Source organism: Microcebus murinus, chromosome 2 (genome assembly GCF_040939455.1).
Source record: "Microcebus murinus isolate Inina chromosome 2, M.murinus_Inina_mat1.0, whole genome shotgun sequence".
Lineage (NCBI taxonomy): Eukaryota > Metazoa > Chordata > Mammalia > Primates > Cheirogaleidae > Microcebus > Microcebus murinus.
The window spans coordinates 59377730-59405114 of record NC_134105.1 but is presented as its reverse complement, the minus strand read 5'-3'; the positions used below and the strand labels follow the sequence as shown (position 1 = coordinate 59405114).

Sequence of the window (27385 nt, the reverse complement as noted above, 5' to 3'; positions counted from 1 at the left end):
TGAAATATTCACAAGGATGGAAAATGTTTAATAAACTTAGAATGGTGGGCTTATTAGACTATAGTGTTATTTACAGCCATAATTCATCAACCACAAACACAATAATGTGTTTGCATGGCATGCTACAACAGAAGCTTTATTCAGTTCATTCAGAAAACATTTGCAAAATAAATTTCAGTTGCAAATTCACAGATACAAGCTTCAAAGTATAAAGTTGTATATAACAAAAAATACAGGTAATATTTATAACAATAACTTACAGATACAAACTAAGGATAAACTACAATTTCACAAAAGATTGTAAACATTTTGCACACTTGTCAGTCCTTTCTTTTAGGCAAAGTGCTCTTTTGATGACAAATAAATTAACAGATACACACTAGAGCGTACTATTTCCAGACAATACAAAAAATGTTTTGATTTGTTTTCTTCTGTAAACATAAGTTTTACAAAAAATGAAGAATCAATAAAAGTGTCTTGCAGGCCAACTATAGATACATACCTGGGCAGCAAAGTGATGTTGGAAATGCTTTAGGTGTTAAATAAAAAAAATTAACATTAATATCTTTCAATGGTATTTTATACATAATAAATGACAAGTTTATATCCTTAATCATTTCTATCCCTGAAAAAAGGAATTAGGTATGACTTATTGGCAGTTGTGTCATTGAATGGGGTAACAAGGGCTGGAGTCCAAGAGTTGTTGGTGAATGAGCTATAAAATAGAAAGAAATTTGTGGATCAGTTTTGTAGGGCGAATAAAACTGATTTAAAAACAAACAAAAACAATCCAAGGCAATGTGTGTTCATCACTCATTACAGCTGAGGGCACCAAGCCACACTCATTCCACGGACCTCAGCAGGAGCAATCACTAATTTAGGATAATGAGTATAGTATTAAACAAGAATCTAGAAATGGTTTTACACCCTAATCTTTATTTGGGGCCACACGATTTTGCCACTTTAATTGTCCTCCATCCATACCCCATTCACTGCACTTTACCCTGCAACAATTACAGAAAGACAGGAGCTCTGTCTGCAGAGACGTTGCTAGCATTCACAGGAAGGTGTCGGTCAGATGGCCTCCCAACTTCCCTTTAATGTTTAACTACCTCCTCCCTGAACATACATCAAAACACACTTGACTTAGGCAACACTACAGTCTTTCATGTGAACACACGATTTTAATACTAGTCTAAGTAAATGGCAACAATGGTGTGGGTTCTGATTTTTTATTTCACTGAAACTTAAAATGAAGTTTCTGCTTTCACCATGAGCTATGTTGCTTCACACCAAACTTCCCCCTGAGAGCAATGAGGAAAGTTGAACAAATTTCTTAAAAATATGTTTGAAGGCATCTGAAAGATACCAAAGTTGTAAGAACTTACAAAGTCAGGTCCCAGAGAGGAGGGAAAGAAAACAAGCATGGTTTTCGCTCCACAAGAATAGTGACAATTTTTAAACTAAAGGAATGTCTGACAGGCTGAGAATTTTAGCACAGCATTCAAAACTTTAATTTTGGCTGGATGGTGGGGAGCAAAAATTAAAGATCAGGGTCTACAGGAGAGGAGAAGCCCTATTTAAAAAACAACAACAAAGAAAAAACAAACAGGCTTTCGTTTGGAATCCCAAAGGGCTGAATCCAAGGAATAGTGAAGCAGAAATATACCAGCCTTCATGAGGACTGATGCCTAATTGGATTAAGTTGATCTTCCTCTTGCCTAACTTCCTCTGCCAGAGGTAAATCGTCTCTGGTGGAAGATATAATCCAGACTCTAAAATTATTTTTGGTTTTTCATACCCAACATCTAAAATGCAATAACAAATAACAAGACAAATACAATAACAAATAACAAGACAAATACGATGACATGACTTGACTGAAAACAAAGAGGAAAAAATAAAATAGAACAGACCCCAAAAGAACCAGATATTGGAGTTATCAGACAGGAACTTAAGTATAACCAATATAACAATCATTTAAATAAGAAAAGGACAAAATAGATGATTTCAGCATATAAAAGGAAATTTTGAAACTAAAAAATATAATAACTGAAATTAACTTAATGGATGAGTTTTATAAAATATTGGACATAGAATTAGTGAACTATTAGAAAACAATATCTAGAATGAAACATGTAAAGTCAAAAGGCTGATAATTTTGAAATTTTTAAAATTATTTTCATAGGGGTACAAACAACATTTGAAGAGACAAAAAGCTGAGGATTTTCCCTAATGAAAGACATCAAACTGCATACTCAAGAAGCACACCTAGGAACATTATGGGAAAATTTGTACAAGTCAAATACAAAGAAAAGCTGAGGAAAAAAAGGCATTCACTTTTAAAGGAGCAAGAAGAAAATCAACAGCTGACTTCAACACGAAGAACCAAAAATAAAACTACCATTCAATAAAGCAATTCCACTACTGGGTATCTACCCAAAGGAAAAGAAATCATTATATCAAAAAAATACCTGCACTCATATGTTTATTGTAGCACTATTCACAATGGCAAAGATTTGGAATTAATTCAACCTAGGTGTCCCTGAACAGTTGAATGGATAAACAAATTGTGGTGTATATAATATATATGTGGTATATATAATAAAATACTATTCAGCTATTTAAAAAAAGGAAATCAAGTGTTTTGCAGCAACTTGCATGGAACTGGAGGCCATTATCTCAATGGTAAAACAACTCGGAAACAGTCAAATATTGCATGTTCTCACTTATAAATGGAAGCTAAATAATGTGTACATGTGGACATAGAGTGTGAAATAATAGACACTGGAGACTCAGAAGGGTGGGAGGGGTAAAAAGGATAAGAAATTACTTAATGGCTACAACATACATTATTTGGGTGATAGTTACACTACAAGCCCAGATTTCACCCATTACACAATATAGCCATGTAACAAAACTGCACTTGTACCCCTTAAAATTATACAAAAAAATCAAAATAAATCACGCCAGGTCATTAGCTATCCATATGCAAAACAACAGAAACAATGGAAGTCAGAAGACAATGTAATCATATCTTGGAAGTGCTGAAAGAAAATAACTGCCAACCTAGATTTCTACATATAGAGGAAATACCATTTACAACTGCCATCAAAAGAAATACCAATAAACTTAACAAAAGATGTGCAAGATTACTAAACAGAAAATTTTAAAATATAAGAGCGAATTTAAAAATCACCTAAGTAAGCGGAAAAAGATACTGAACTTCATAGTATGGAAGACAATATCATTAAGATGGCAGTTTCCTCAAATTGACCTGTATATTTACTGTATTAGGTTGTATCAAAATCTTAATTGTTTTCCCTTTTGCATGTAAATTGACACTCTGGTAAACTTATGAAAATACTAAGGGTCATAAATAGGTGATACAAACTTGAATTAACAACAACATATTAAGATTTGTACTACTGGATAGTAAGAATTATAGACCTAACATGATTAAAATAGTTAGGTATTAACACAAAAATAAACAGAACAATAAAACAGAATAGAGAATACAGAAGTTGACACATACGATATGTAGACACTTGATTTATGGCAAATGTGGTTCTCCAGAGGAGATAGAAAATTTGTATTTTCACCAATATAACAAAATCTTTGCTTCCTATCTCACACCACACTCAAACATCAAAAGTAAAACCAAGTTTCTAGAAGATAATATGGGAGGAATATCTTCATTATCTTTGAGTAGAAACAATTTCTTGAGGTTACCAAAAAAAAAAAAGGACTGCCCGTGAAGGAAAAACTGATCAAATAAACTACATTAAAAATTAGGAACTTGTACTCAACAAAGCATTCCATTAAGAAAGTAGAAAAAACCATGCTGAGAAAATATTTTCAACACATGTAATTATCAAAGAGCTCTATATGCAGATTATATCAAGAACTAAAACAATTCAATAAAAAAAAAAAAATAGACAAGCCAGTAACCCAACAGACAAAAGACATGTACAGGCTCTTCACAAAAGAGGATATATAAATGCCCAATGGAAAAAATAACTTCAGTCATGAGGGAAAAGCAAATTAAAATGAGATAACACTATACAATCATTAAATTCACTAAAATTAAAAAATTGCACCATACCAAGCATTGGCAAGGATGTGGAGCACCTTGAACTCTCTCATATACTGCTGGTCAAAGTGTAAACTGGTTTAACCACTATGGAAAACTGTTTGGCAGAACTGACTAAAAGAGGAATATGTGCATAGCCTGCGATTCTGTTTCACTTCCAGGTACATAGCAAATAAGAGTGTGAATTAATGTGCACCAAAAGGCATGTATAATGAAGTCCATAGCAGCATATTCAGAAAAGCCCAAACTGGGAAAAACACAAATGTCTATCAACCATAAAATGGATAAACTGTGATATATTCCTACAGTGGCATTCTATATAACAATGGAAATAAACTACTGATTCTTGCAACAATTCAGATGAATCTCACAAGGTAATTGAAAGAAGTAAGACACACAGTACCTTCTGTATGGTTCAAAGAAAGGGAAAACTAAAGCATGGTTTTAGAAGTCAGGGCTATGTTACTTTGAAAGAAAAGGATAATGATTGGCAGAAGACATAAGAGAAGCTGCTCAGGTGTTAATTATGTTCTACTACTTCATCTGGACAGTGTTTATATGGATATGTTCACTTTATTAATTCATCAAACTTTTACAGGTATGATTTGCTTCAATAAAAATGTTTCTTTAACAAAAAGACAGTAAACCCCAATCTAGAGATCTGAGTTTGGATACTTTTCTCTGATCATAGGAAAATAAACTATTTAAATATTTACCAGGTGAAAACAAAAAATTTCTAAGTAAAAATCAAGCACTAGGGGTCATCATTACAATATTTGTATTTTAGCTGTAAAGCTGGAATTAAACTTGTCCCTTAAAATGTTACCACAGAAATAAGAAAGTTTGGATGGTTTTGCTCCCTGCTGCACACCCCATGACACTTTTCAGCTACTACTGAGGTAATATTTCAAAATGTGAATGGATCAATAATCTAATATTAAAAGTTACCAGTTGTTGACTGCTTGGGAGACAGCGGTTAAATGTTAGGATACCTACCATCCATATAACTATGCAGCGCAGTTAACATCGTCCCATCTTGGGGCACGTAGGCAGAATAAGCCATTTCTTCTAACATGGGTGGAGACAGCCTGGAGGGTGGGACTGCTGTGACTGGGGCAGAGGAGGAGTGATTAGGACTGACGTGTTTCTTGTGGCGTGCTCTACAATTCTGAAACCACACCTGAGTGGGGAGAAAAGCAAGGGAACTGGGTCACACACCAGCTCTGTGCATATTACCAACTCAGTTTAAAAATGAATACAACCCCAATCACTCCACCACACAAGCACTGTGTAAGTGTAAATAAGCTTTTAAAAAGTTCTACAGACAGAAGAGAAACATTTTAGTTCAAATAACAATGGCCACTTTCCCTGCTTAGATAATAGCGCTCTGGTGATTTATTTAAACATCAATTCTATATTAAACCAGCATCTTCAAAAAAAAAGGTGGAGGAGAGGGAGTTAAGAATTCCAAAGAAGTCTCCTTAGTTTTACTACTGGCATTTGGAATACAAAGAAAAACAGAAAAAGCCCTTTTAATCAGAACTTAAAAAAACACACAAAAACCAAAAACTACTAAATGTGTTCTTAGACACCTGCTGGACTTAATTTCAAATCCTTGCTTAAATTGCTAAAATCCCTACTGAGAACTTAAAGCTTTATACAACCCTCTTGATTGAGTTATTCCAGTCACATTTCAACCTGCTGAGTTCAATTTCTCTTAGTAGCTATGTAGGCTAGTCCCTAAAAATCATGTTAGGGTCAGGTATACAATAAGAAAAAAACTTGTAATATTTAAGTAGAATTAAACACAAACACATCCACTGGTGAGAGAGTCCACAAAGTGCTAACCACCATGCTGTCCATTCTACCACAGAGATAAAGGAAGCAAATCCACTGATTCTTGCAACAAGAATCAGTGCCCAGAATGCTTCCAGTAACGAAACTACCTGTGTTTGAATTTCCCGCCACAAGATAAAACTTGACCACAGAGTGAGATTAAAACTTGACCACAGAGCATTCTCCTATTAAAATATTACATCACTTAATTTGTCATCACTCCAAACAATCCTGTCATGAGAAGAAAGAAAAGTGATGGGATAAAACTTTAGAGAAGTAAGGTAAGAACATGTTATGATCAGGAGAGAAGGCCAGATAAAGGTCAGGGGAGTAAGTCTCTGTTCGAGGCTGGTGGGCAGTAACTTGACGGCACAAGGGAATCAGGGCTGATTAATGTGAAACAGAAGGAAGCTGCAAATAATTTATAAGAAAAAGTTGGCCTGGTTTTAAAGACACACCCTGCACCTGGGACTCAAAAATAGAGGGCTGACAAAGTATGAACTCAGGGATTAAAACTGAAGGAATAAAAGTCTATAATTTAATAGGAAGTGCAGCCTTGAGCAGGTGGCTGAAAGGTAGCACCTAAGGAATGTTTCTGGGACACTTAGGCATGCATTAAGGAAAAGGAGTGGGAAGTCCCTCCCATCCCTGTTCCCTGGGATGTTAGACTCTGAGATACCTGGATAGAGACCATATATGTATTCTCCAGTCACAGTTCTGCCCACAGGCTCTGTAACAATAGGTGCCACTACTATCACTAGCCTCACCGAACCAAGACATATTCCAACATTTCTCAACTTGTACACAGGAACAGCTGCCACCTTCCTTTTCCTTTTATGGTGAACAGAAGACACAGACCAGGAGGACTACAGATACACTAATGTATGTTGCTCTATGGTTTCCAGAGTTTCTTCAATGTATCTTTTTATCTCCCATAAATTATACATGGGATGGAACCTGCTTAGTTGTAAAACAAACAAACAAAGAAAAAAAACCAAATGCTATCTTTCCAGTTTTGTTTTTTGAGACAAAAAAATAATCCCTGACTTTGGAAATAAATATGAAAAAAAATGTGACACACAGCAGAATAGGTAGCAGAATAACTACCTTAACAGTAATTCAAATAGTTTCTTGAAACAATCACCTACAGGTAATTAAGCAGAAAGAGGTTTGCAAACACAAAGTGTCATGAAACTTGCAGAACAAAACATAGCTAAGGATTCCAGACATCAGAAAATAACTTCTGGTATTAATGCTATCTAGCTGCAGAACTCAAATGCAAGTCATTTTGACTCTGCTCATTAACTTAAAATTTCCTCCTTCAGCTTTGCAAACCTCCAAAAGAGTTAAACTTTTCTCTGAGCAACATACTTTAACATTTTTGCATTCTAAATAATAAACTACCTAAGTTGAAAGCAGGCCATGCAGATATACTGCATAAGAAAAAAACTGCCACATAGAATGAATCCTTTAGAAAGCCTAGACATAAAGCCAAATTGAAGAACTTAGTATATAACAAAGATGAGATTTTAAATCATTGGGGAAGCATGGCTTATGAATTTAGGGAAAACTGGTTTATCATTTGAGAGAAAAAAATAGAGAAATCTTTAGCTCCATGGGACCAATCCAGATAAATTAAAGCTCAGGTGTAAATAACTGAAACCATTAGTGTTTAAGAAAAGGAAAGCCAATATTAAAATACTCTTTAAGGCCGGGTGCGGTGACTCACACCTGTAATCCTAGCACTCTGAGAGGCCGAGGCAGGCGGATTGCTTGATGTCAGGAGTTCAAAACCAGCCTGAGCAAGAGCGAGATCCTGTCTCTACTATAAATAGAAAGAAATTAATTGGCCAACTAATATATATAGAAAAAAATTAGCCAGGCATGGTGGCGCATGCCTGTAGTCTCAGCTATTCGGGAGGCTGAGGCAGAAGGATCGCTTGAGCCCAGGAGATTGAGGTTGCTGTGAGCTAGGCTGACGCCATGGCACTCACTCTAGCCTGGGCAATAAAGCGAGACTCTGTCTCAAAAAAAAAAAAATACTCTTTAGATAGATAAGTATAACACAGGCCAAAACTATCAAAAGATTAAGAGATTTAAATACATAAAAACATAAAAGTTCTATGTGGACAAAATAAAAAGGAAATTAATAAACCAAGAAAGGTTAATATGATAGGATTAATAAAAATCAGTAAGATGGAGAGAAAAAGAACAGAAAAGTGGACTAAAAACATAATTTCTAAAATTACAATTAAGTAAATGAGTTCAAGTTCATTGATAATAAAAGAAATAGAAAAACCATGAGATTTTTTTCAAACTGGAAAGGATGTAAAAGAATGATACAATATCCAAGAATCTCATGAGTTGGTAGAAAAGGAATTCTTGCATGTAGTTTCTGGCAGAATAAATTGGTATGAACTTTCTGGAAGGTGTATAAAGTTTATTTTTGTATAAAGAACCTAAAAATGTTTTATCTTTTGATTCAGCAATATCACATCCAGAAATTTATCCTAAGGAAACTATTGAACAAGCACACAAGGTAGAAATACAATGTTGCTCTTGGCAGCATTTTATGATGTGAAAAATTGTAAACTAAAATCATGCTATGCTCAACATATGAGGCAATAAAAATGATGTCAATCTTAATATGGAAAGGTATTCCCACTATACTGATCAGAAGAAATAGTAAGGTTTTACTCTATAAGACACAAAACTCATAATTCACTTGTCTAAAAGGGTATATGAACAATGACTGTATCTGGCTGCAGAGTGTAAAAGAAATCACCCATCTTTATTCTTTGACTTCAGTACAATGACATTTTGCTCTGTTACAAATATCTTACTAGGCAGATTTGTAGCTAGGAAAGGTGAGACTCTCCTTGTATGGTTGACCAAGTTTGCATATTAGGCTTAGCAATCAAAACTCTTTTCTTTAACCTTTCTAAAGTGTTGTGCCCAATGCTAGGAAAGAGTCTAGGGGAAGGAGGTTATGATTTCTATTTGAGACCATAGTAATTAATTTGTCAAAAATATTGTGAAGGGCTATTTAAATTATATATTACACATATTCATACATACATTGACAAGCTAGTACTTCTTCCTTTGCTATGTAAAAAATACTTAACATTCAACCTTCACATATTAAAAGCCAATATAGAAAAAATTATATTCTCCAAGTTTTAGTGCTTAGGATCAAGTTAGCTTGCTTATAATACTGGTGACCTAAATACTTGGAAAGTATGTGACAGATGCCTATCTGGGCTACTTAACTCCTTCAAACAACAAGAAAATCTCTAAGAAAACCCTCCATTTTTCTTTGCTTTCAATTTCAGAATAGTATTATACATAACAGTCATGAATCTGACTTACCTGAGGCTGTCATTACCATGAATGTACAGTCTTAAATTAGAAGGAATCCTTGGCCTATTGAGTCTGAACTACTTCACAAAAGAACTTTACTCCTAGGCACAGGAATCATTACCATCAATGGTAGCCCAGGCCATTTGTGCAGACTTTCAATACTGGGAAAGTTCATTTTGAATGAACACCAGTGCCTTCCCCTAATTCCCTGGCAGGACGCCTTCCATACATATTTAAATATACCTACTCCATATGTACACCATTCCTTCCTCACCATCTCTGACCTCATCTCCAGGTAAATATCCCTGTTGCCTTTAATATTATGACACAATTTCTAGATCTTTCAGGCCCTTAGTAGCCTCTTTCTTTAAAGGCAGCACTCCTTTCAGATTGGTTCCTTGTAAGTCCCTTTTCAAAATTTGGCACTCTGAAATGAACATAATACTCTGGACATGTGAAAAGTGCTGAGGGGGTAGAACTCACCACCTGAGAGGGCCCCATTACATGACAGGCAACTAGAACCACTGGGAACCTAGGTCTTTAGAGAAGCTGCTGTGACATCAGGTCTTAAAGCCCCCTGCTGCTTTGTATAGATGATTTGGTAACTATGAAACACTTCCAGGTTACAAAAGAATAAACACCTGTGGATCAACCGCCCAACTTAAGAAACAAAACATATGTACAATGAAGAAATTTGCCTTTATCCCCCACTGAGTTTCATCTTGCCTTTTCTGGTTATTTGCTTTCATTCCTTAACCTTTTCTGAACTTTGAGCATTATCTAGAATTATTTCCCATATTTCCCATTTCCCTGGTCTCTCTATAATATCTTTTTTTTTTTTTTTTTTTGGAGACAGAGTCTCATTCTGTTGCCTGGGATAGAGTGCCGTGGCGTCAGCCTAGCTCACAGCAAGCTCAAACTCCTGGCCTTAAGCTATCCTCCTGCCTCAGCCTCCTGAGTAGCTGCAACTACAGGCATGTGCCACCATGATCGGCTAATTTTATACAGAGATTTTTTTTGTTGTTGTCCAGCTAATTTCTTTTTATTTTTGGTAGAGACGGGGTCTCGCTCTTGCTCAGGCTGGTTTCGAACTCCTGACGTCGAGCAATCCGCCCGCCTAGGCCTCCCAGAGTGCTAGGATTACAGGCTCTCTATATCTTGATGCAGTTGGCCACCTCCTTCTTGAACACACTCTACTTCTTCAGCATCCATGCTTCTTCTCCACCAACTACCTCCTTGACTCTGGCTGTTACTACATCCACTTGAACAGTCTCTTACCCTACTCTCCCTAAAGTCTATTCTTTACTTTTCATACCCTATGATCTCTTTCTAAAGGATCTTTTCCTTGCCAGGTGTGGTGACTTGTGCCTGTAATCGCAGTACTTTTGGAGGCTGAGGTGGAAGGATCACTTGGGGCCAGGAGTTCAAGACCAGCCTGGGCAACATAGTGAGACCCCCATCTCAATTAAAAAAATAAAGATCTTATTTGCTCGAGTCCTGTTCATCCTTTCAAATACCTTGTGTACATGCTCAACTGCCACCATCATTGCATGATGAGCACAGCTAAGAGACTTCTTCCTCCCAACTACCAATCCAGCTTCTGACTTTCATATTCCTGTCAATGGCACCATACCCATGAATACTCTGACTTCAAATTTAAGAGTTAATGACTCTTCAACTACTCTTGACTTCCCCATGATAGCTTCCAAGCCCTTTTCTTGTCTTTCTAGTATCCATCACTTGCTATCAGTGCACAGTCAATAAAATGTCTCTCAGATGAATTCTAGGGTCTCTTTTCAAAAAATCACTATTTTGCTGGGCATCCCAACTAAACTGCCTACTTCTAGCTAGCCTCTCCCAACTCTAATTCTTCCCATGTACCGTCACTAGAGCCCTTTCTTCCTAAAATCACATATCATGGCTTAACAGAGAACTCTGCATTCATAGGCCTCTTCGACTTCAACAATTTCATTTCCCATAATTTCCAAACAAATTCTACATTCCAATATATTTTCTTTAACTCATCACTCCCTAGCTTTGTTCTCACCACTCCCTCTCCCTGGATCTTTAGCAAAGACCATCAATACCTCCCTACATACACAATCATAGAAAAAGCAGAAAAAGACACTGGCTTCAAAACCTGATTTAGCTTGGAACTGCAGTTGTCTTTTTTAGCCTGAAGATCTTAGGATTGCTATGAGCATTGAATGAGGTAAGATGTGCACAGGGTAATTTGACAAATGACAACCTAGCCCAAATAGGCTAATTATCAGGTTTTAAAAAACTGATTTAAGAGTGTGAAGAGACCTAAGATGGGAAACTAGTATTTTGACATTTCTACACACACACACACAAATTCACAAAGACCCAGAATTAGAACTTTTAGTATCTCTTGATTAGCCTTTAAAATAATCACCTGTATCACACGTCTGCTCAAGCCTGTTCTTTCGGCCAATTTCTGGAGGGTCTGTGCATCTGGGTTGTTGTCCTGAGCAAATTGTGCTTGCATAACCTGTTTTTAAAAATGTAAGTTGTAAATAGCTAAAAATAAGCAGCTCAGTCTTCTTTCTGCATTTCAATTACAAGAGAGATAAGACATGCACAAAAACATGGTATTCTTGTATTTTATTACTTGAAAATCAATATGGAGAAACATATGTATAAGTGAAAAAGAATGCATATTCTGTAAATTTACACACAAGTTGCTACACTAAGAGCTTTAAAAAATCCATTTCAACATAAAATCTTATCTCTCAACTATGCTGTTAAAAATAAGCTCACCTTTTCTTATAACCCAAAAATGAAATGTACAAATAGCATGAGTCTCATTTACTATTTTTTTTCATTTTGTTAAAAATTGCCAGTACTAGAAAACTTAATAAAATACAAAAATCATATCCCATTTCTCTCCAAACTCTGCTGAGCTAAACAGGTTTAAGGCCCCTAAAACAATTTTCATTAGTTTACAAATAACACATAGTTCAACATATGGATTCCAATTACGTGCAGTCATTGCAATATCTCCATCATTGTTTTGATCACTTGCTCTATGCAAAATATCTGGGATCTTGTAAAGAGAGACCCATCAGCCCACTGAATAAGAATTTACAGGGTCTAAACATTTATATATTGAAAAAGCTCACAGGTGATTCTGATATAAACCTTTGCATTAGAACCACTATGCCACATGCTATGCAATAGGGACACATGAAAAAAACTGTCCCTGGTCTTAATTTCTTGGGAGAAAGATACAGACATACCAATAACTACCTATACTAAAAGGTAAAGGGGAGGGAGGAGGTACCAGAATAAAGGCACAAGCCAAAAGCCTTGAATTCTTTCAGAAAAGGGAATCATGGGAATCAAGCGAGATACTTGAATTTTATTGCTAAAAGTCAACTGAGTGAAGTATTATAAAACATAAGGAATGTACCACAAAGATTGAGGGAGGGGAGTTTGGCATCCAATGTGATTGCGCTTGTATGCAGGCATGGGACGTAGGTAACTAATCTTCCCAAAGAACTCAAGCACTGCTGGCCTATACACCCTTCCCAGCAGATGAAATTGATTGCATTCTTCACTATGGTCCTCATATGATACTATCTTCTGCCACTGCACTTGTCACAGGGCAAGTAATTTGTTTACAATTCTCCATAGCAGAAAGTGAGTTCCTTGAGGGCAAGGCGGATGTCTTATTCTTCATATCCCTAAAAGTTAAACTCCCTATCACATAGTATGCAATAGTATTAAGAGTTTGTGACATAATGAAACTTGACAATGTGAGGAAAATCTAAAGACATTGTGGAGAAAAAGGCCAACATTGTTCAGGGAAACCTTATGAGGTTTACAAATTATATTTTCACTAAGTTCTCTCTGATTAATGACTCTTCTATAATTAAATATTCTTAGCTTCCTGTCTAGCCATGCTTTATCCATTTACTCACTGTAAAGAGAATATGGATTTTTGCTTTTAAAAGGGCAGAACTGGCCTAAAAGTTTATAATCTCACTCAGTTCACTTCATCTTTTCTTTCCTACTCCAAATGTGTTACTTCATATCTTCCTGTGCAAACAGAGCTGTGTTTATATGTAGTTGGAGACACAACATCCCAAAGAGAAAAAAGAATGAGCAAATTAATTATATCTTTGTTTTTAATTTTTCAAATAGAAAAAGGTGAACAGATATTTGGGGATTTGCTTATCATTACTGATAATTTATAAAGCAAAACAGCATGCTATCACAAATGCATTTCAAATTCACAAGTTTAATAATGGAACCAAATTACATTTAATATAGCAATTTCTTATCAAAGAATAAAGCACAACTTAAATACTGATCATTTAGAATTGGAATATTCTAAATAAAGGAAAAGATGTGTTCATTGATCTTCCTTTCAACTGTATCAGTGTTTAGTCTCACAAAAAAAAGAAAGAAAGAAAGAAAAAGATCTTTTTAATTTCTACTTAGTTTCACTATTCTCCAGTCACTAACACTGCTGAAACCCACCCCACTCCTTTTCCAAGCTCTTGTAACATGGCCAAGCAATGAAACTCTGCAGACACTCGTCATTTTAAGGCCAGGAGTTCTACCAGAAATGTCAGGAGTCTGCATAGCAGCAGCTGACCAACTTGATCTGAAAATAGATTAAAGTAGGAGCTAACTTTGGCATGTTTAATACTAATAATCATTGATTAAGTGCTTCCAACTACAATAAGCAAAACATAATATTGCCAAGAACTTCCTAAATATATTTCAAATTTGTCACATTTATAGACATGATATCTGCTGACACATTCTCTGAATCTTAAACTATTTTTCTTCCCATGAGTTTCTAAAGAAGAATTTGGGAAATTATCTTATTTATTCCTCCCATTTTAACCCTCCTCTATTCAAACCAGGTTCTGAATAGATAAGTCACTGGTCACCTGTAATATTTTATTGTTTTGCTAAATTCAAGCTCCACTTGAATATATTCAGTGTTCTGAAAGGTAGGACAGTTTGACAATAAGGGTACATTGCCTGATTTATTAGTGGGTCTGGCAAAAATAAATGATTCAACTTTATTAAAAAACTCTATACCTATCCCAGATTCCTAAAGAACTATTTGATGACAATTATTATACCTTATTTGTATCAGCCAGCTCTCGCATAAGATAAATGCTAATAAATATTGAATAAATGAGAGTATGTTTTGAAATCACATTACTTATGCTTTCATTTTTAAAAACCTATGATTCTGATATATATCCTTAAAAACTTATAATTCAGATCACATTTCCATACCATAATGCATGGCTCAAATGGTTTGTGCACACTTGCAATTTAAAACCATAATGCTATCTATGAGATTCAGAATCTCACTCTTTCATTTTAGCTACTGCTGCTTCCATTAAGTGGAGTTTTGTTAAGGCACAGTTCCACTCATGGTCTCTTACAAATCCAAGCAAAATGAAAGCCAGAGGTTTGGGGAGAAGGGTCCAAGTCTCTTCTCTGCCATTCCCTTGGTGGTCTGCCTTGAGGGGGGTTCCTGTACCTCTTGGATGAGTCTAATCTATATCAAGAAATTGTTCTAAAAATTAAAGGAGATAATGTAGATGAAATGTCTAGCATATGACTTAGCACACAGAGACACCGCAAATATTGTTCCTTTTTTCATTTGATTACTATCTATAATTATCTTTTCATAGGAGACTGTATATCTACCTATATTGGTTTCAAATTTTCACAATTAGAATGTTAATAAATTTTACAGCAAATTTAAGTTGTTAACCTTTTAATTATCACCAACCCTTCAAGGGGACAGCCTATTTTAAAAATATATTTATATTAGAGATTCTATTTTAATCCAGATACCTTTTAGTGGCCAAGTATTCTTCCAGATCTGCCATAAGTACTCACATTTTCTAACTTAGGGCATTGTGTAATCTTTATTGTAACACAGTGAAGTATCCGGAAAAGCAACGTTCAAACAGAGATATGTCTTTCAACCGCCTTATTGATCATTTCATGTATGTTATACCTAAATTAAGAAATCCAAAATAATCATCTATTTGAAACATTTTTCAGAATGGATCTAGATTTTAATGCTAGAGTGCTTTCCACTGCCAAGTTCCCTTGGAATATTTGTGTGACATCAAGGCTTCTTTCCTAATCATTCTCAAAATAAAAATTCTATCTTGAAACACTTTTATTGTACCCATCTATTTAAGATGGGTACATCTTAGGCTGTACTGGCAGATCTTAGGATACATGTTATTTTTCAAAAAGTTTCTTTCATTTGTTAACACTGCTAACACTTTAACCTTTAAAGTCTTAGTTAAAATTGATACTATGTATAAAGCACCCAGCTGCACAAGGTAGGTGCTCACTGTTACTTTACCTTAACATAAAACCAATACCTCAGCCACATTAATCTTTTAGAAACCATGATTTCATTATCTGCAAAAATGCCAGAAAGAATCATTATATGTGTACATTTAAATATAAAGGAAGGGGTAATTATTTTCTTGACGATCCATATAAATCAAATTTATAACAATTATATTTAGGACAACTAAGCTGAAAAGCATCCCTCCCTTTTCAGTGGACATAATCAACCTTTAGTATCAAATTATAGAATTACTCTCTCCTCCCCATTTATAAACAAAAAAGGATCTGCTCAGCTGTAGTCAACCAGTAGTTTCTTGCTTACATTAAGACATTTTCAATTGTTTCCTACTCAAATAACATACAATCTTGTCGATTAAAAGGCTCATCGCAGTTTGTTAAAAAGACAAATACATTAGTGTCCCACAGACCCATATACTATATGTGTCTTCTTTTCAGTGTCTCAAAATATCTTGCCTTCCATTGCAAGTATATGTAATAATATAAATGCCTAGGTTACAATGATGTTATCAGGAAATCAGGACAGAACAATATTTTGTTTCCACTTGATGTTGATACCTACAGATCCCAGGGAAATAAAGCTTGAACGACTAGTTCATTCATATCATGGTGTTGGAAATACTGACAAACATTTTGGGGCAATAAGTATGTTTTCAAATATTCACCAAGTTAGTTTTCATAAAAGCTTAGGGTAACTTTTTAGAAAACATAAAAATGATTTTAGGCAGCATAGAGATTGCTTTTTGTTTTAGGTGTGGTTTTTTGGGGTTTTTTTTTTTTGGTGGGGAAAGGCTTCAAAAATCATAAATTCATTGTCATGTCTACCTGAAGCTGATCTGCTGTAAAGCTGGTCCGAGCTCTTTTTGCTGGTTTTGGATGATTAACATCTTGCTCTGTGAGGAGGGCGCCTTCCACACTAATCCCATTACCTGTATTTAAAAAACATACTATACGTGTTGGTAACTCAAATGGGTCCACCCATCTTACAATAACAGGTTGCTTGACTCTCTTGGCTTGTTGTGAAAACTATATATGTCTTCTAGATTGCAAAACCCCTTAAATTTTAAAACATAATACAAATATACTATACAAGCAATATTCTATTTATAGGCTTCTATATTTAGTGAAAAGTACAAAAAGTTAGAAGTGCACATCCAAGGCCCATCCTTAGGAAGGCAAATACAGGGAAACAATTATTTACAAAAAAGAAAAGCAGAACCCTAACTCAAGGCTGCTGCCAGTGAATATGACACAAAGCTAATACATATGCCCTGGCTTTCTCTATAAACAGATGGAGACCATCACTAACAGTGGACTGCTTAATGAGTTTTACCACAATTACATGTTATACAAAATAATGCATTAAGATGACCTTAGGAAAAAACGTTTTTATTTCTGTATCCACTGTCCCCAAAGACTCAAGAGTATTTAAGTATATACTTACCATTTTCAACTTCTCTTTTTAAATTATCCAGCATGCAGTCATAATGCACTCTGCAGAGGACTTTCTCTTCCACCAAAGCAAACTCTTCTCCTGTGGAAAGTTGCCTTTTGCAGGAAAAGCAGGCAAAGCACGCCAAGTGATAGACATTCCCCTTGGCTCTCCGGACCCAGTCAGTAGAATGGATGTGCCTCCCACATCGAGAGCAGCGAGTTCCATACCTTCTACAGTGAATAGTAGGGGAGGAGGGGGAGATTTTAATGTTTCGTGAGATATTCACCAGTCTAAGATTAAACTAACACATTATGCTACTCCAATAGAATAACTTAAATATTTAAATATTTTGAAAATGAAACAAGAATCAATTATATTTCTAAAAATCAATGCAGTAAGCAATTGTGACTTGAGATAGGGTCACAACTCAAACCTGTTCATAAAAATAAGACCTTCTCATTCTTCCTCAAAAAGAATACTGAATTTTTCTATAAAAATGAGTGAAATATTTCAATATCCCTTTTGTTATATCAAACATCTGTGCATTTATAAATTTACCTAGATAAACACATACTCTCCAGACTGAAAATCTAAAAGTACGGAAGTATACCAACAGCAGATATAAATAATGTCTTCTTAAAACCAAGCTGAGATAATTAGAAAATAATTTAAATATCAGTTTTTGAATGTTAAAACATTTAAAATTGAAATGATCAAAGACTGTGTAGAACATTCTTCACTCTGGTGGGTGAGGAAGGAAAACTCAGAAATGTTTCCTTTGATTAAAAAGCTATTGCATTACTATCCACAGGAGGGAGGAAATGGTACCTAAAACTTTCAGAGACATATCTGGACATTAGATGCAGATCAATCTTAAAAAATACCAAAGCAAGAAGTAAATGTTTCTTTTTCTTCCAGTGTGAGTGACTAGACACTATTTGTCATGTCTCCTACAGCAATCAAAGTCATGGCCTGGCATGCCCAGATTATACTAGATGAGTATATGTGTCTGTGTCTATTACTGATAGATTTATCTTTAGAGGTATTGCCAACTTGATCTTTCAGTTACTGGAAAAACTGAATCCTAAAAATAAATTTCAGAATAAAATATGAAGTATTAAAAAAAATCCTAAAGAACTTTCAAAAAATCTTTAAAACCAAACCTTTCAAGGGGCTTTTAGTTACCATAAAAAATTAAGATTAGCAGGCCGGGCGCTGTGGCTCACGCCTGTAATCCTAGCTCTTGGGAGGCTGAGGCGGGCGGATTGCTCAAGGTCAGGAGTTCAAAACCAGCCTGAGCAAGAGCGAGACCCCGTCTCTACTATAAATAGAAAGAAATTAATTGGCCAACTGATATATATATAAAAAAAAAATTAAAAATTAAGATTAGCCTATCCTAAGTAAAAGAGGAAGCAAAATTTTACTATTGTTGAAGAAATGGATCGTAAATCTGATGAGAAATAAGCATTTTGGGTTAATTATGAAATTCTGTGATTTTATAAAATAAAGGCTTCTGGACTTCATGAAGTATTTTAAACTACCTAGCAGTTTTCTACAAATCAATCACTAAACCCTCTGAAATCACTTTTAGAAATGGAGCATAAATGTAATTAGCATCACAAACTTCATTATACAGTATTAACTTCCCAGTTTTACAATGGACATTTTCTTTATTCAGCAATGCAAATAAAGAAAAAAATATGGTAATTTTTTAAAGTCATGCTTAAGAATTATTTCAATTTTTAGGCAGCTATTTATAAAGAAATTATATCCTAGAAGTAATCTTACATTTAAACAATTATAAAGAGATTTCACGGAGAAAATGTTATATTTAATATCTTATGCAAACATAATCTCACAAACTAAAGATTGAACATACAAAGGAACATGATTTTTTGGCAGAATAATTAGATTTGGTGTATTTCTGATATCGGGATGGTCAATTCTTTTGAATAATATGGTTTACCATAGTCTCCAAACTCCTAGCATTTTATTGGTATATAACTAGAAATCATTCTATGGTAAATTGGTAAACACATAACAAAAATCTCCTTTTTTCTCCCATAATGATTTTATTTCATCTTACCACTCCCCCAAACAGGAGCTTTGTTATAATGAGTCATCTTGTATTTTATACTTTATACCTATGCACAGCAAAGGAGGTTCCCTGTTTTTATGCTTAAAATTTTCATTCCCCAAAGTGAAAGCATTATTTAAAATTAATTTTTGTATATTGAATTCATAAAGGAGGTAAAACATGTGTATTTGATTTGTTTTAATACTAATTATACCTCAGCAAATATGAAAGCATTCTTATGTTGAAATCTATTATGGAAGAAAAACTGGGCTTCAATAAACGAAATTGAACAAGAAAAAGCCTGTTTATAAGTCTTTTTGTATAATAATTTTTTTTACACGTCTCCTAAGCAAAAGCTTCACAGCACACCTGAAATAATCGAGTTTGCAGAAAATGTCCTTGTCTTTAATATAACAGCTGGTGTGCCTTCCTAAGGAGGTTCTGCAAACACTGCAGGACAGACACCGGACATGCCAGCACAGGTCATTCACCTGTGAAGGTAAAAGGGGCAGGGTGAGAAGCCATTCTAATACCACACTTGAGAACAGCATTCATTGGTTTTGTGCATAATGCAATTTAAAACACTGGCCTCTTAATATTTTAACACATACTCTGAATATTTTCAGTGAAAAGTTGTCATTTATATAAATATGCATCTGGACATATTCTTTTTTAGACCCCACCCAGAAAATTATACTAGTATATGCCACATTTTGTGTTTATACATTTTTTTTATTCCTTTGTAGAATTCAGGTTGTTTTTCTTAAATGGAAACTTTATGAACACAGGCAAAATTCTAGTCACATTAACGTCATACATACAGGTTTTGTTTTGAGCCAAATTCTTTCCACCATGAAACCTGGTAGTTAAAGAAGACACCTTCTCAACCTACTTTTTGGCTAAACAATTATAAACTGTGTACTCAATGAAGAGAGCATAAAAGAAAGTGAAAAAGCAGCACGATAAGATACTTACCCTCATAAAGAAGCTAGGCAATCCATTTCCCTTACAAAACAGAAATTGCTAAGGTAGATTTACATGTTGATATGGCAGAAGCCCAGGCTCCCTTCTAACATGAAACAGTTGTACAGAAACAATAGAAGCAAGGAGGAGTATACTGGTAAACCTACTTACTGATTTGGCTATAGGAGGGGAAAAAATAAATCTGATTATAAGCAGTTTTATAAAGGCACCCAAGCATTATTTCCATTTATACTTCAAGTAGTAAAGTATAAGGTGGTGTCGAATAAGGTACAGCATTTTATACTTTCTATATAGGAACATTAAATATTGCCAATTCAAGGAACAAATCGAAATTACTTTCACTTTACACTGTTGCCATCATCCTGTAAGTACCACAACTTTATCCTTAGAATTTGAAGATGTGTGTTAGATTGAACTTGCCTGCAATGCAGGCTACTAAAGTTTGCTCTTGTTAAATGGATACAGAACTAGGTTTATGCTTAAATTTCATGTAAAAGATTAGCAATACACAAAAACACCAGTTACACCCTAAAAATGGATCTAATGACTAAAACAGGAAAGTAAAGGACTGTGAGATATAACTTTTGCTACACTATTTCATAATGAAGACTACCTGTCCAATGATTCTATCAGATTAGAACTAGTGTTCAACATGCTTTTCTATGATATAAAATATGAAAATATTTCGAAGTTAAAAAAAGTTTTACAGGCTTCTAATTACAATTATGTGCCCCAAAACATTAATGAGAGTCTCACTTTCTATGAAATTTTAAAATTTTTGGTCTTTCTTTAAAACAACTAGAAAATAGCAAAGAAATAAAGAAATCTGAGGAAATTGGAATAAAAAATATTGACAATGGTGAGTATTGTCCTGAAAATGAAGATGTACTCATATTTTTCCCCAAAAGGGGCCCAACTAGATAAAGTTTAGAAGTACGGGCTTCCTTTAGGATTCCACTGTTTAGGACCTTCTATATCTCAATGTTATCCAGGTTTTTGTTTTCCTTCGCTTGTACAAGCAAAGCATTAGGCTAGAGCCATGGTCTCTCTTTTGCTCCCTAAAGCCAGACCTAATGCCTGGTTTGCCACCTTTCTTCAAAGTTTACTTTGCCTCCCAAAAATGCTGCTTCATCTTCTATTTATTTGCCAAGGAGTAAAGTAAGATGAAGAGAGAAGGTTCAGCTGGTACTGATCCAATCTGTATATTCCTAAATATACAATCTGTATATTCCTAAATATACAGATTCCTAAATATAATTCAGACCAAGCCAACAAAACTACCCAAAGAGGGCACTGAAGTATTAGATGAGGCAATAGATGCATATAACTCCTCTCATACTTTTCCATTTTAATTCTATTTTACTTGCCTCACAAGATGCTGTTTTTCTATATTAATTTCATCCTCAAAGACAAGGATGAAACTGTACTAGGTCTAACTATTTTTTTGTTAGTGATTCACACTGAATTTAAACTTATCTGGAAGTTTAAATGGAACTCGGACTTTATGTAATCATAAAATATCAAACTTTAGTTCAAATTTATACACTAATCTACACAAGAAATGGTACAATAAGACTGTACGTGGAAGACTTCATTAGGAGGACTTCTGTCCTATTATGAATGAAAGCTTTATGACTCACTAAAATAACCTGGATAATGCATATAAATACAAAAATATGTAATATGTAAATATATTTTAATATATACAAGATTACACTAGAAACTATTACCTATTGCAGAGGGTGTGTTAAGTGTCACTTTATCTTAACCTTTTTTCTACATCTTCTCTGCTATGAAGTGTTAAAAACTTTCATTGATCCATGATATAATCCTAAGGATTATGCTAATTATTGAAAGGACTCATTAAAAATAAGAAGCTAGTTTTAATCCAAAAGATTTTTCAATATCCAAAAGGCTCCAGACTAGCAACATTGAAAGTGAAATCGCAAAACTGCAGATTTAAAGAGAAAGCTATGTTAATTTGCCAGCTTTAAGAATCAATCACCAACTAACAGTCATTTTTTAATGTTTTCACTAAAACTTCTTTTGGTGCTTTATCTAGATTTTATCTATAAATTATTATTCCCATTTTACAGATGAAGCAGTTTTGTATGTTGAGGTATTAATAGAAACTTAAAGAAACCCACTAATTGGACTTTTAAACACATACTCTTTAATCCTTTTGAGAACCTAATCGGTGTGGGGAGAGAATAAAAAGTCAACTGGTTTGCTACTAATTCAGTGTAGAGAGACCATTAAAGTGTTTTTAAAACTCAATTTAAATTGAAGACGCTTAGAATTAAGATACATGGGATCATGATCCTGTCTGCAATGACATAGATAACTGTGGCCTGCCATAATTTCTACTCCAAAATTCCCCAACAATATTTTAAGTGACATTAAGTGAATTAAAACAGTCAACTCTCAAACCACCACTTGAAACACTTAATTCCTGGCTTGTGTGTGTCTAACTTTATATCAATTTCCATTTTTTCCCAAGCACTAGAGAAGACACGACAGCATTGGGTGTCCTTAATAAGAGCAGGGAGGTACTGAGATTTTTTTTTTATTTAAATGTTTTATTTAAATGTTCTTACGAACTTTTACTTTGGAAAAGCCACAGCTAACTGTAAATAAGTATACAACTATATTTTTAAAGATCTGTCCAGAAAAGATCCTTTAATGCACTTTACCGTGGCTTTCACCAAAAGAGACACTGCAAAGGGGAATCAGCATCTATCGACTTAAAATTCTTCTAAGCTAAGCAGGCAGGGGCGCGGGCGTTACTGGGTGGAGGGCCCACAATCAATTTGGAGGGAACAAAGACTTTTAAGAAGGTAATAATCCGAGGCTTGGTAAATAACTATTGAGCAAGTTCACGTCTCAGAATGGGTGAGGTTTTCTCCACTTCCCTTCCTCTACAGGTCGGTGGCTGGCTCCGGTACATCCACCCCGGGAATCGGCACTTCTAGACTGCGACGCGTCACACGCAAACTGTTTTGCGAAAACATGGAAGAGTCTAAGATTTCTTCTCACGCTTAACCTCATCCCTTGAACTGCCCCAGACTGGAATGCTCTGCCGAGAAAGACTACAAACTCCATGCGAAACTTGGGTGGGAAGGGTGTGTGTGTGTGTGTGTGTCGGGGGCCGGAGGGGGACCTTCCTTTATTTCCCAGAGCTCACACGCTAACCCCGCACCCCTTGGGCCTCGCGCCCGCGGCGCCGTCCTACCTTGAGAAGGTATTTGTCCACGATCTCCAGGCCGCAACTGTTGCACACACACTTGCCAGGGGGGCAGCCGGAGCCCGAGGCCATGGACTGGGGCGAGGACGACGGGGACAACGGGGCCGAGGAGGAGCACGAGTCCTCGTCCCCCGCTCCCTCGGGGCTCACCTGCAGAAAGGCGCGAGGCGGTTCTAGATCCCTCCTCCTCCTCGCCTTCCCCTCACCCACGGGGGCGCCCCCACCCGGGCGCCCCCACCCCCACCCCTCCCTTCCCCCGCCCCCCCCCACACACACACTTCTTGAGGTCTCGCTTCTGTCCCTCTCCCCCCGGGTCCAACCTCTGGCCACGCAGCGGCTGGGGCTGCCCACCCCTGACCTCGAGGACCCCGGAGCCACGCGGGCTCTCCACCCGCTTCGTGAGCGGCCGGCCGGGCCCAGGACAGGGCGCCGGGACAGCTGTCCCCCGTCTCGCGCCGTCTCCCCGTGGACAGTCCCGCCGGCACCCGAGTCCCTCCCCACTCACCAGTGCCTCTTCCCCGGCGCCTTTCCGAGTCCTTCCGGTCGCCAGGGCTGCAGTCGGTGCGCACTCCTCGGACATGAGACCCCGGCACTGCGCGGCGGGCGGGAGGGAGGGAGGGGAAACGAGGAGAAGCAGATACCACAAGTTCAGAGCGTGCAGCGCGACCCCGAGCCTCGGCACCGCGGGCGAGGTAATGAAGGCCCCCGGCGCGCGTGCAGCCGTGCGGGCGCCGGAGCTCGGGCGCCGCGGGCGGGGACGCGCAGCCTTTCTCGCCGGCCGCGGGCGGCCGCCACCCGGGCGCTGAGGGGTCGCCGGGCGCGCCGCGTTGCTCCCGGGGCTCCGGGTCCCCAGCGCTCACCGGAGCACGGCGGTTCCCCGCCCCCCCGCCGGGGATAACAAGTTAATAACAATCATCCTCGCACAAAGCGTTTTCTTTCTAGACGTCAATCACGGCGGAGCGGGGAACACCGGGCTAAAGGGGGTGCGGGGCGGGGGGAGGTGGAGTGGGAGAGAAGAAAAGAGGATTGAGGAGGGGGTGGGGGGGGAAGAAACTTGATTTCTTTAATAACCTCAATTAAAAGAGCAAGACACATATATATTTTTAAAAGGGGGCTTTTTGAATAGGATAGCCCAAAAGGTGAAGAGGTTTAATAGGATACTTGAAAGCTAATTACAGCGGGATTTAAGAAGCCTGGTGTTTGTTCCGATGACAATTTGAATGAAAATGCTTCAGATTAAACCGAGCCAGCAGCTCTTTGGTAAACTTACAGCAATTAGAATCGCAAGTGATTTACAGTCGTTTCTTTAAGGTGTAAATTGCCACTTATTGCTCAGTAAGTCAACATTTGAGCTACTAAAGGATTATTTTTAGCCAGCGCAAAAAGCGGGTCGAATAATGGAAAATATCCAGCTGAATTTAATTTGTGCCATTTAAAGAACTCACCCAATCTTGGTCAAAATGTTTTAAAAGCAACAACGCGCGTTAGTTACTCAAGTGTTTCCAAGTCTTTGCCGGGAGTTTTGTTCTTAACCGAAAACGCAGTCTTTCTGGGCTTTTTCTGCCTTCGTTTCTGAAAACTCTAGCTTGGGGGCGGGCGGGTCTCCGGAACGCGAGTGGCCCGCACCTCGGCACTTCTGACTCTTCACCTCCCTTTCCCACACCCGCCTCTGGAAGCACCGGGCGAGACACCGGCCGAACCTGGGGATCTCCGGGCCCCTCTGCCGGGACCGTCCCTTTCTAGGGTGCGCGCCCTACGCGGGACCCGGCGCTGCTGCCCCGCGGCCGCGTCCTGCCCCTCACAAAGAGTTTGAGCAGAAGAGCTCCACGTTCGCCGGGTGTTCCCAGCCAGCGTCGGAGCTAAGCCAAAGCCAGCGGCGCCGGGTGCGGGTCCCGCTGAGGCCTTCTCACGGGCTGCAGATGGTTTTCAAACTAAAAACGCGAGGCGCCCAAGAGTCCTGCCTCCAGAATGAGGTGAGAACGTGTCAGGTTCCCCGACCTACTCTGGGGAACCGTGTGCCTCGTTTTGCGCCCTGCAGTTTGCTGCTCTTGGTATTTTAAGGTAAACAGCTCTCCCGGCCCGCGCTGGGACCCCCTCGGCCTTCGCGCAGCCTGCTCTCCCCCCGTGTGGCGGCGGGCCCTGGGCAGCGCGGACCGTCCCGCGGCCAGAGGCGCGCCTGAGGGCCGGCAAGTGTCCGCGCGCAGCCGAGCGCAGGGAGCAGAGTCTCTGGCTCCCCAAGACAGCCGCCCAGTCCACCCGACCCCTCTACTGGACCGCCACGATCGCCACGGCAAACAGTACGAAAGCACGACTCACATGGACTTAACAGCGCCTTAGGCTCGAGGCTTCCTCTCCCAAATTACAGGCTCCATGCCTCAGGTTAAGTGAGCTTTGGGGAGGGAGGGCAATGATTACTGACTAAAGCTACTACGTAATAAATAAAAAAAAAAATTGCCAGGTCTAAAGATGAGGCCGTTACAGGTAGTTTCTGAACCTTGCTTAGGAGCCCAAACAACTCGAGTTTCAAGGACAGGACAAATTCAGCTGTTCTGGTCAGGCGTCGGCTTGCTCACCTTCTCAGGGGGAACTGCCAGCTCCGGCACGTCCTTTTCTTCTAGTTTACACACAAACATCTGATCGCTCTTCCAATACATGGCACTGCTAGGGCTGCGTATCACATACCAACTCCGGAGGGTCAGAGGCTGTCCGGGTCTGCCGATCTTCCCCCCTCCCCCGCCCCAATGCACTAATAAGAGCTGACACCGAGGAGGAGAAGAATGCTACAAGTGTGTCTTCGAGACCCAAGAGGCCGCTGTGGCCGTGACCATTCTCTGATGGACTGTTCTTTCCCAACTTCACTGTGGTCTGTCCCTCCAGGAAAAGAAAAAAAAGTTTTGTTTTCCAGAGGGTGGGACCTTACATAAGGGGTGGGGGGAGGTTGTGGGGGAAAGTCTTTTCCTGCAGAAATAGCTTCACCTCCTTAAGGAAAGCCCGCCTTCCCTACATGTTAAGATCTTTATCAGGACACGCCAGGTTTAGTATTAAAAAGAAAAAAAAAATTGGGGATGGCCTGTTAACTTGACTTTTAAAAAAATTTTGCTGTCTGTGTTTGCCATGACTTTTAAATTCTCGTTCCCTAACCAAAACCTAAACAAAGATTCATGTTACATCTCTTTCTGCAGCAAGCAGAAGGGGAAGTGGTGGTCTGGATGAACGTTTTAGTCATTCTCCTGCAAGGCGCACTCTCCGGTCTAGCCGAGGAACGTGACGGTTCCCTGGCAGCCAGGGGGCTGCCTTATCTAGCGGTTCTCTCCCCCTTTGCGAAAAGTTTTCTCATTAAGATAAAGAAGGGACATCTGCGCAGCACAAACGCTTATGATTTGCGACTAGATTTGAAATCAAGGCTACAAAGAAAGACAAAAGTATGTTGCTAATGATTATTGCTTTTTCATCTAGTCCTAGACAAAATTTAAACCCTAGAAGCTGTCGTCTGCTACCTCAAGTTCCGAATGCGGGTGGGTGGGGGTGAGGGAGGTACTCACACCATAATTTTGATTAAGATTGGAGGGTGTGTTTGTTTTAATAGCTTCTTTAGGGTATAAACTTTACTTCGTTAGTGTATGAAGAGGAATTTGGTAAGAGATTAGTTTTAAATGATTTTATTTCCAATTTTTACAAAAACTTCTGAAACATAAGTAATACAAGAAGATCCGGGAGTCTTTGTTTCTTAAAGGCCTTTAACAAAATCATTTGATGTTGCTTCAATTAGACGGAAATATATATGTGTAGACATATATGCGTACCCACACATAATCTTATTTCCTTGTCCTGTTTGTCTAGAAGAGGAAGATCCAAGTTATCTTGCCCCACCAATCAGCAGCAGGCGAGTGGAGGGCAGGCTAGCGGAGGGGATAGGTAGACTTTCCCGTGTAACGGTCTGGGGCTGGGTCATTACTGCATATTTAGTTT

General features: G+C 37.9%; 1 protein-coding gene across 1 annotated transcript; it reads right to left on the bottom strand.

Annotated features, from left to right (window-relative positions):
- On the bottom strand, positions 1–26277 carry LHX8 (LIM homeobox 8). Its single transcript, XM_012787811.2, has 9 exons — positions 25990–26277; positions 23922–24008; positions 23405–23566; positions 19558–19679; positions 17121–17341; positions 16502–16605; positions 11706–11801; positions 5090–5273; positions 1–715 (listed from the first exon to the last, which is right to left on the bottom strand). Exons 1-9 carry the CDS (start codon positions 26068–26070, stop codon positions 639–641), a joined length of 1134 nt encoding a protein of 377 aa, XP_012643265.1. The 5' UTR covers positions 26071–26277; the 3' UTR covers positions 1–638.
- Positions 26278–27385: the final 1108 nt, after the last annotated feature.